General features: G+C 43.4%; 1 protein-coding gene across 2 annotated transcripts; it reads left to right on the plus strand.

Annotated features, from left to right (window-relative positions):
- The first annotated feature begins 1423 nt into the window (after nt 1-1423).
- LOC147459464 (cytochrome P450 86B1-like) lies at nt 1424-3157 on the plus strand. Of its 2 annotated transcripts, XM_086510730.1 has the most exons (2): nt 1425-1840; nt 2059-3157. In XM_086510730.1, the coding sequence occupies exons 1-2, from the start codon at nt 1550-1552 to the stop codon at nt 3091-3093; spliced, it is 1326 nt and encodes a 441-aa protein (XP_086366856.1). In that variant the 5' UTR covers nt 1425-1549; the 3' UTR covers nt 3094-3157. The 2 variants fall into 2 exon arrangements, with proteins under 2 accessions (XP_086366855.1, XP_086366856.1); XM_086510729.1 differs by having other exon boundaries at nt 1424-3157.
- The last annotated feature ends 7176 nt before the right edge of the window (nt 3158-10333 follow it).

Genomic DNA, 10333 nt, shown 5'->3' on the forward strand with positions numbered 1-10333 from the left:
GAGAGTGCCACTCACCGCTCACTTGAGGAGGTTTCACCAACAATCACGGTGTATAGCCCTCCAAAAAAGCTAGGAGTCTCTCGTGCCATGGCTAAAGGTACCTTCACAAACGCCTCCAAGACCCCTATGGGGGATTGCTCTCATACAAAGAGAATTTTGGAGGAAGACAACTTGTTGAGGGGGCCTTTTGATTTAGAGCGAGCGAGAGAGCGAGAGAGAGAGAGAGAGAGAGAGAGAGAGAGAGAGAGAGAGAGAGAGAGAGAGAGAGAGAGGTTTCCCATAGGTTGAAAGCGCCTGCGCAAGATGAGGTGAGCAATGACCCTTATCTCTTTGAACAGATGGACACGATTCACCGACCTGACAGTGGTCCTCTCCCATTTGCAAAAAGCAAGCACTACAGAACCTCTAGACGCCGAGTCCATAGCCGAACGGAGAAGAAAGTAGTTGGACGTGGGATTTTGCAACACGTAAAAATCCCCTTCATTTTGCAACACGTGGCAATCCCCTTCATTTTGCCAATATACTATAGCATAGATAGTACTAGTACGACCGGCCGCCTTTGGCGGCTTCTCTCTCTCTCTCTCTATCGTGTGCATAGGGGCGTCTCTCAGTTTTGCAATTTAGCCTTCATGTCACAGATTTCTACACGTGTAAAGGCCTATCCCTTCCACCATATTATGTTAGTTTAGATATATACTCTAGTATAGATATCTTCTCTATCATTGAAAACATCGGCCAAATGCACACTATACCACAAGCTTCAAGGTTAAATGATTAGATTATTTGAAATAAGGCCCGTGTCACACTGGGACAGGCAAATGCTAGCCATGCCAAGGTGTCGGGCTGTTATTGGTGAAGGAAAAATAAAAAGTTGGCCTACAACTTTTGCCAGAGGAACGGGCAAGAGAGGTCGGCCAACTTGTGAGTGAAGCGGCCAACTCCAAAAAGTGAGCACAGTCTTGAACTCTGTCCGTCAGCATGAAACGCGGTCGTTCTACCACCTGGCTACAAGCAATTCGTTGTGAAATATGGGCATTGTTTAAGTAATGACCCAATGTGACTGCAATTGCCTGGTCGCCTTCAAAAAAGTGATGTGGCCGACTGTCCCAGTGTGACTGGGGCCTAAAGCAAACCAATGCATTGGTGAGGGAGTGGGTTGGAGCGTTGTTGGCAATTGGGTCTTTCTCTTGCATCTACCTTTTCACCCCTGTTTTTGTTACATGTGGATTTTGATCAGGGATTCCCATGCAAATAAAATCAATTATCTTTGCAATCTCTTGAGAAGGCGGTTAAGATAAGCTATTGATCACAAAAATTGACCTTTGAGAAAAAAGACCCAAGCTCATTTTCTTATGTGGTCCACCATTGGCTTTTTCAGCTGTATCTCATGCATGCAGAGTAGACACTATTTTCTACAGGATAAAAGAGAGACTTCAAAGGGCTGTCAAACGTGAGATAGGCGACAGGTAACTTGTACCTAAAACACACCTGGGTGAGTGCGAGCGAGAGAGGAGCGAGCTGATGGATGTGAGCAGGTTGAGTGCCTGGGATGTGGTATGGGCATTGTTTGTTACTGCGCTTGGCGGCGCTATGTGTAAAGCTTGGCTCCTCAAGGGCCCTTTCCGAGGCAACCCTACAAATTGGCCCTTCCTGGGTATGCTACCAGGGCTGCTTCTCAACTTGCACCATGTCTACGACTGGATTGCCTCCCTCCTTATCAACAATGGAGGCAGTTTCAGCTTCGAAGGCCCCTGGTTTTCCAACATGCGCTATTACATCACCGCAGATCCTCGCAATGTTGAGCATGCTCTCCGCACCCAATTTCCCAATTACCCCAAAGGTACGGACTTCTCACACATCTTCCATGATTTGTTGGGTCATGGTATCTTCAATGTGGATGGCCACCTCTGGCAAAAGCAGAGAAAGATTACCAGTCTCCAGCTCAACTCGCGGTCATGCAAGCAGTTTGCAGATTCAACCGTGTCTGAGATGGTAGCAAACAAGCTTTTTCCCAGAATGCAGCACTTTTCCGATATGGGTTCCCGTTTTGATTTGCAGGACATTATGCTCCGCTTCACTTTCGACACCATCTGTTTGGTGACTTTTGGTGAAGACACGGGCTGTCTCTCTCCAAACCTCCCTGTGGTGCCCTTTTCAAAGGCCTTTGAGTCAGCCCTTGAATGTACCATGCTTAGATTCTTTCTACCTCCAAGATGGTGGAAAACCCTCAAGTGGCTGCGCTTTGGCAAAGAGCGAAGCATGCCAAAGGCACTCACAATCGTGAATGAGTTTTGTAAGAAGACAATTTCTGCCAGAATGGAACAATTGCAACATGAAGTCAAGGTGTCAGATAACAAATTAGACCTTGTGTCTTGCTTGTTGAGGATGGGTGGAGACACTGCCACCATTGAGGAGGAGTTCTTGAGGGACTTATCATTGAACTTCTTGCTGGCTGGCAGAGACACGACGGCCCTAGCGCTCTGTTGGTTCTTTTGGCTCTTAGCCAACCACCCAAATGTAGAAGAGAAGGTAGTTGCCGAAGCTCACCATGTCATTGGTGCAGGAAATCGAGAGGGCAAGCTTGTTCTGACACGCTCAGAGCTCAATCGGATGCATTACCTACATGCAGCTTTGACAGAATCACTTCGCCTTTACCCTTCACTCCCTCTTGATATTAAGCACATAGTGATGGATGATATCCTTCCAGATGGGACGCATGTGAAAAAAGATGATAAGTTGGTGTACGCCATCCATGCCATGGGGAGGATGGAGAGCATATGGGGAAGTGATTGCTCATTATTTCGTCCAGAACGATGGCTTGATCCTTGCAGCGGCTTATTTTCAGAAGCACATTTGCCACCCTTCCATTATCTAGCGTTTAACGCAGGGCCTCGAACTTGCATAGGGAAGGACATGGCTTATGTGCTCATGAAGACAGTGGCATCCACTCTTCTCCTTCACTTTAGGGTTGTTCCTGTACGGGGTCATAAAGTAGTGCCTAAGCTCTCCATCACTTTGTACATGAAATACGGTCTTCTTGTCACTCTGGAACCTAGAATTGGATTAGCAAAAGAGTCTCAAGTTGAAGCTTGAAAAAGAAGGCCAGGGATAATAATGTAAGTTGTTGCATTTGCTGTAATATAATCCGGTGCCACTACATGCAGAGGTATCTCATGGTATCAGTGTCCTACGTGATGGCCTAAGTGATTATTGCACTTGTACTTTATAACCTTGGCTTCTTTCAGTCTTGTGAGTCTTAATTTAAGTGAAATGCATACAGGCTTTACCTTCACTTTCTGCTCCTACAAACGATGATTACCCGCGGTTTTTGCTTTTCACCTCCACCCGCAGTTTGTAATAGCTCTGAACAGAAGCGTAATGGCATCAATATCTCTACAACTGCTTTGAATGGGTATGCTCAACAAGGGAAGGCTGGGAAGCTTTGCGCTGTTCTCAGCAAATGCACATCAAATGGAAGAGTTACTTAGACTGCACTAATTGGAGGCTTTGGTCAGCAAGGGCTGGCCAAGGCAAGCTTTGGGCTATGTTCAACCTTTTTATATAGTTTTGACTAGAACCATCAAGGTCCAGGGTTGAAGGCAGGCCATCTGCGCGGTCTATCTAGTAGCCATTCCAAACTGTAATTTCTGCTGATGCCTGTTGTTGAACATCAAGAGTCCTTGGAGACCTCTTTTCATTAGTCACTAGTGCAAGTAGCACCTCGATCACGAGCTGTCCTTGCATGGCAAAAGAAATTGCGGGCTTGTCAATCTTTGACTTTCTCTAAGCCGAAAACTTTAAGGGACTTAAGACTCAAATGCACTTGCCATCATGAATGGTCCAATTGTAGTAGCAAATTGCTTGCTACTATTTTGTCTTATGGGTGACTACCATGAGTCTATAGTTGCACTTGCCTTCATAGGTGAATTTTGGCTCTTCCTGGATCCATCTAGGTATTTATGTATATATATAAGACATGAATATGTGTATTATGTGCTAGAGAATTTTTTTCTTTTTTGAAACTCAAAACTTACAATAGAATGAATGAGAACTACACAAGAGCGAAAGTTTTGGTCTTCAAAGAAACATGAGTGTCAAAAGAAGTTTCAAAAATGTTTTCCCAAGATCTTTTGTGCAAAAAGCGGGTTTCTTGGCAACTATGTTAGGGGGTTAAATGAAAAATTTATCACCTCATGTCAACAAGGAGGAACACTAATCCTGAAACATGGAGTTGTCTGAATTGTCCCTAGAATCCCATCTCAATGCTAGGCCTCCAAATGCTCACCAACCATGGAGGGGTCCTCGTTTGTTATTCCCCATTCAATAAAGGGGTGTTCTTTTCTTGAGGCCCTTGCAAAGTGTGCACAAGTTAGCACTCACTGAAACCTATTCATTGCCACCAACACCCTTGCCACGAGATTGTTCGTGTTCCTAGGCACAATGTGAATGTAGATGTTGCAAAGTTGATCCTATCAAAGATGATGATGGGGAAGCATAGAGATAGAGAGAGAATGCACAAGAGGGAAAGGGAGAGAGGATTGCTCAAACCAGCTAGCTTGACAACGAATTAGGTGATTACTACAATGGGGGCAGATGGTACTTATATACCCCTCAACTGAATTTCCCAATCTAGTTCTCATGTCAAATAAGTAAAACAATACCTAAAAATGAAAAAATAAATAAATAGGATCACATTGGGCATTCACTTGAGATGCATAGCTTTAACACCCTCTCTACGGCTTGTTGTGGACATATGTAGGAAGACAAAGTCAATGTAGAAGCAACCATGGACACCCTAGTAGAGAGGGCGTTCTATTGGATACACCTAAGATTTGCTACCAACAACTTACCACAAAAAAAAAGTAATCTTGAGCATCCGTGCCTCATAGAAAGTTGTATTACAATTAACACTATGTCCGAGAGTCCCCAGTAGTGAATTGTGAACACATCACATCCAATATATTTGAAGACAATGCACTTTGTAACACACGTTGCCCATAAGCGTGCCATAACAATGAATTGTTTGCAGCACATCCATAGTATTATGTATACATCACGTTGTCTCGTGTTAGTTGTAACGTGCTTTGAACTTCGGCATGGAGGTCCAAACAACAATGAAGAACTCTAACACATGAGTCCAAAACAAGTATTGGAAGCACTACGTGTCCTTCTCCATTACTTACGTGCCTCTCTCTGGCTGAAGCATGTCGCAACACCCACCAATGAGCTAGAAAGTTGGAGCTATTGCCTGTGTAGTTTGTACCACACTAGTAGACTTGATGTAGTCCTTGGTAGATTTGTTGTCACTACTGTCCTCATCAAGCTTGCCTTTGATTTTTTTTTGATGAGAGATCTCTATCTTTTTTTTTTGAACGTACAATCTGGAAACAACAATGGCCCCATAACCTGTTTTTTGTTTTTGATATAGCATGTGCTGGTTCATCACTTTTCAAACTCAAACATTGCCTTGGAAGAGTAACAAGGCTTCTTTCGAAAAAGGAGTCGAGATTATCAAAATTCAACTTTTCCTTCATCATCAACACCCATAATGCCTTTGCCACCATCTTGAGGCAAGTGACACTATGAAACTTTCAAAACATTTACCACGGCCCTTTACCATGTTTTGGAGAGAGAGAGAGAGAGAGAGAGCAATAGATGGGGTGGCCAAAGGGGGGAGGTGAGACAACTACTAGTATGTACAAGAAATCAGGTGAGAGACTCTCTCAACCTATACCCGTTGGTGGCTCACTTTGCTAATCTACACGTAGTCGTATCGGCTCTAGTGGTAGGCGAACGTGCATACCCACGCTAGAGCTTGCATGTACATCCCACAGACTACTCTGTATGGTATGCAAAACTCCACTATGCATCATGCTAGTGTCACTCATCGCACGACTGACAACCCCTGCTGCAAATGCTCTCACTATAGTTGCTAGGTCGGGCCTTGACACTAACAAGTTGAACATGAGACGTCCGAACACTGACAAAATCCGCACAAACCTGGCCACACTTGTCTCCCCTGTGCTATCTAGAATCACTACATCATCAGGACTACCTATCACGTATGGATGTGTCAACACCGCACTGGGATAGCTATGTCTCTGTCACCCATAGGCAAAATGTGTGTCCTTGTACCAACTCATCAGCCTCTTACATGAACATATGAAAGAACTCCATGTCTGTCATCTCAGTCTCTCTAGGGAACGAACTTGCTCTACCTCTGTCTGCACAAACTCTGACATCACCTCACTAGAGCACTGCCGCTCTACCTCTGTCTCTATAGAGTCTACTAACACGTCCTGCACAGCTAAAAGTTGTGTCTCGTGAGCATGGTGGAGCTCACCCACGAAGGAAACACGTCTTGTCTCTTGCTCAAAGCATGCCAACAACAAAACCGAGACTACGCCATCTCGAACCTCAGACACATGTATAGGATATACCAGTCTGCTGTGGGCTCCTCTGAAAATCATTAATGAACCGCAATGCATCCGGAAAGACTACTCTCTAAGTAGTATCTGAAAACCAAAGTCTTCTGATTATCTCACTAAGATCAAGCTTTGTCTTAGCTGAGGAACATAACTAAAAGGGCGGTGGTAATGAGTGTGCCAGTCTCCACCCAACTGTGCTCTCTTATAGCCTCCCCCTAGCGTACACACTGTCTGGCCATGCCGGTGGCCTTGCCCATAGACCCATGTCCTTACATTACCCCCCCCCCCCCCCCCTTGGAGAATCGTTTTCGTCCTCGAAAATGAACGTAGGAAACATTTCTTAAGTGCGGAGACATTCTCCCATGTAGAACCTTCTTCAGGTCTATCTAGCCATTTTACCAACACCTATCGTCTGATATGATGTCTGGTGCAAAGCTCATGAGAATCCAAAATCTTTTCGGGCTCATGAGGAATGCTTGGCGGTTCGATAAGGTCAACCAGCACACCTGTGTCAATGACATTATCATTCTGTCCTAGCTGTTTTTGTAAACGGCTAACATGGAAAACAGGATGAACTCGTGAGTGCTCTAGAAGAACTAACTTATAGGCCACGTGACCTTTACGTTTGAGAATGGTAAACGATCCACAATAGAGTGGTGAAAGTTTAACAACTTTTTTCGTCTTCAGACTTTCTGAATGCTCCGGAACTGTCTCCTTCTTCGAAAGTAGCAAGACGTCGATGCTCATCTGCATACTTCTTATATCGATCTTGAGCTTGCTTAACATTCTGTCGAGCAACTCGAAGCATGTCAAAATGTTCTTGGAGAAAATCCTTCGCTTGCTGTATCTTCTCCTTAGCCAACCCCACCGTAACGGGTGATCTAGGTTGAAATCCATACAAAAGCATAAATGGACTAAATCCTATAGTCACATGCTTTGAACTATTATAAGAAAATTCCAATATAGGCAAGTAGTCTTCCCAATTGGTTTGCTTCTTGCTAACGTATGCTCGTAGCATATCCTCTAGCACTTGATTAACTCTTTCTGTTTGACCATCCGTTTCTGGATGATTAGTCGTACTTAGATTAAGTTTAGTTTCTAACTTTTGGAACACAGCTCTCCAAAAGTGATTATCGAACTTTCGATCTCTGTCACTAATGATACTAGGTGGAAGACCATAGAGTTTATATATATGCTCTACAAATAGCCGTGCTAATTCCGGTGTCTTAACCGTAGTCTTAGTGGGAATGAATCAAACCATCTTTGTGAGACAATCTACAATTACCCAAATGGAATCATGGCCACGATTTGTAGTAGGTAGTCCTACTACAAAATCCATAGAGATACTCTCCCACTTATCTTGTGGAATCTCTAAAGGATGTTAAAGGCCACCTACCTTGAGGCACTCTGCCTTATTAACTTGGCACTATTGGCAGTTTAGTACGTACTCTTGAACATCATGATGTAAGACCGGCCAATAAAATTGCCGTTGAACTAAGGCATACGTCTTACGGATGCCTGGATGACCATCACTTGAACTATTGTGATACTCAAATAAGATTTTGCGCCTAGTGTCTGAGTCCTTTGGCACACATACTCTACCTTTGTGGAGTAAGTAGCCATCATCAATGGAAAAACTCTTCCATCGCTTAAGCTCTTCCTGAGTAGGGGTGGAGCTCTGTGTGTTGGAGTTTCTATCTACGCATGCTGAGACATGTTGATCTGGCTGTTCAGAGACATGTGAGTGTGAGGTATCCCTTTTTAAAACTGCACTCCACACTTTAGCATATGAGTGATCTTGTGCACACTTGGCACTTAATGACTCCAAAAATCCACTCTTTAGTTCCGTGAAAACAAGTGAATTAATCTGAGGCATCCGACTTAGTGCATCCGCTATTACATTATATCGCCCCTTGCGATATCGTAGCTTACAATCATAATCTTGAAGGATTTCTGCCCATCTAGCTTTACGGCCCTTCAAGTCTGTTTGAGTAGTAAACCATTTGATAATCTCATGGTCAAAAACTACTTCAAACTCGGCACCATATAAATAGTGTCTCCACTTTCGTAAAGCGTGAATTATGGCAGAGAGCTCTCTCTCATAGACAGAATAATTGTGTTGAGCTCTATCTAACTTTTTACTTTCAAAGGCTATAGGTCTTCCCTCCTGGAGAAGTACCGCACCAATGGATTTATCACTAGCATCAGTCTCTACCACAGGCTTAAGTGGGTCGACAATTTCTAGGATGGGAGCAGTGGCTATAGCTACCTTGAGCTGTTTGAAACTGCATTTTTGGGCTTCTTCCCAAGAAAAGGTCTTAACTTTTGCTTTAAGTTGATCCGTCATAGGAACAGTGATTTTGGCATAGTCACGGATATACTGTCGATAAAATCTAGCCATGCCTAAAAATATTTGAAGCTTCTCAACCGTGTTGGGATGTGGCCATCTAAGAATGGCAGCGACCTTGTCAGTGTCCATCTTGATGCCAGAATAAGAGATCACATGACCGAGGTAATGTATCTCTATTTTAAAGAAATCGCACTTGCTTTGCTTAACATATAGCGCATGAGCTCGTAGCTGTTCAAACACTAATCGTAAGTGTTCTATGTGTGCATCTTCAGTCTTACTATAAATGAGAATACCATCAAGGAAAACCACAACAAATTTTTCAAGATAGGGACATAAGACACTATCCATGAGTGTAGCGGGAGCATTGGTTAGACCAAAAGGAATAACCAAAAATTCAAAATGCCCGAACCGTGTTCTAAAGGCAGTTTTGGAGATATCTTGCAGTAGGATACGTACCTGGTGGTATCCTGAACGAAGATCTATCTTTGTGTAGTATCTTGCCCCGTGGAGTTGATCAAACAACTCATCCACTCGAGGCAGAGGATACTTGTTCTTGATGGTTATCGCATTTAATCCGCGATAATCTACGCACATGCGCATAGTACCATCTTTCTTTTTTACCAATAGAATTGGTGATGACCAAGGCGAAGTGCTAGGTCTAATGAAACCACGAGCGAGGTAGTTAGTCAACTGACTCTCAACCTCCTTGGCTTCTTTAGCACTCATACGATAAGGTGGTTTACTCACCGGTTTAGTGCCTGGCAAGACATCTATGCCATGCTGTACATCATGTGTAGGGGGTAAACCCGGTGGTAAATCACTTGAGAACACATCACTATACTCCGTGAGTAAGTGAGACAGCTTTGGCCGTGCAAAAGGAGAAAGTAAACTAGAGTTATGCTTGGATGGAGAATCTTGTAATTCTTGTAATGATTGTTTTACAACAGTTGCACGTTGCTCTATAGAATTAAAATTGAGAGCACTTCGCTTAGATTTGTTAACACTTTGTTTATCAGTAAAATTCATTTCACTTTGCGTACCATTACTAGAATTCATTGCACTTTGCATACCATCACTAGAATTCACAGCACTTTGCTCTTGAGAATTCACAAGATTTGGAGACAAGTAGTAACACACAAAGACTTCATCTATTAAATTTTCTTTTTGCAAAATAGAAAGCTCGGCTGTACATATAAGAGGTGCAGATGGTATATTTTTCTCACCAAGCAAAAGCACATGTTTACCATTGGCCATAAAGGATAAGGAGTTGTGTTCATAACTAGTGTGCAATGTGTTTCCTAAACCATGCAGCCACTCCCGTCCTAAAACTACATCAGCCCAGTCCATGTTCATAACTTGGAAGTCAAGGGTCATCGTATGATCTCGAACAATAAGCTCAACCCCTTGAACTACTGTGTCCCATACTTCTTTATCATTCCCAGACATCTGCTCCACCACATACTTGTGAGAGCAGGGAGTTTGTGTAAGCTTCAATTTCTTGACTAGTTTATAGTTCATGAACTTATGAGTTGCACCATCATCCACTAAAATACGA

The sequence above is a fragment of the Adiantum capillus-veneris genome, chromosome 4, assembly GCF_014529385.1.
Source record: "Adiantum capillus-veneris isolate H3 chromosome 4, ASM1452938v2, whole genome shotgun sequence".
Classification (NCBI taxonomy): Eukaryota; Viridiplantae; Streptophyta; class Polypodiopsida; order Polypodiales; family Pteridaceae; genus Adiantum; species Adiantum capillus-veneris.

What these genes read in the sequence shown, in the direction of transcription:
- LOC147459464 (XM_086510729.1), top strand. Translation starts at nt 1,522, where the DNA reads ATGGATGTGAGCAGGTTGAGTGCCTGGGATGTGGTATGGGCATTGTTT.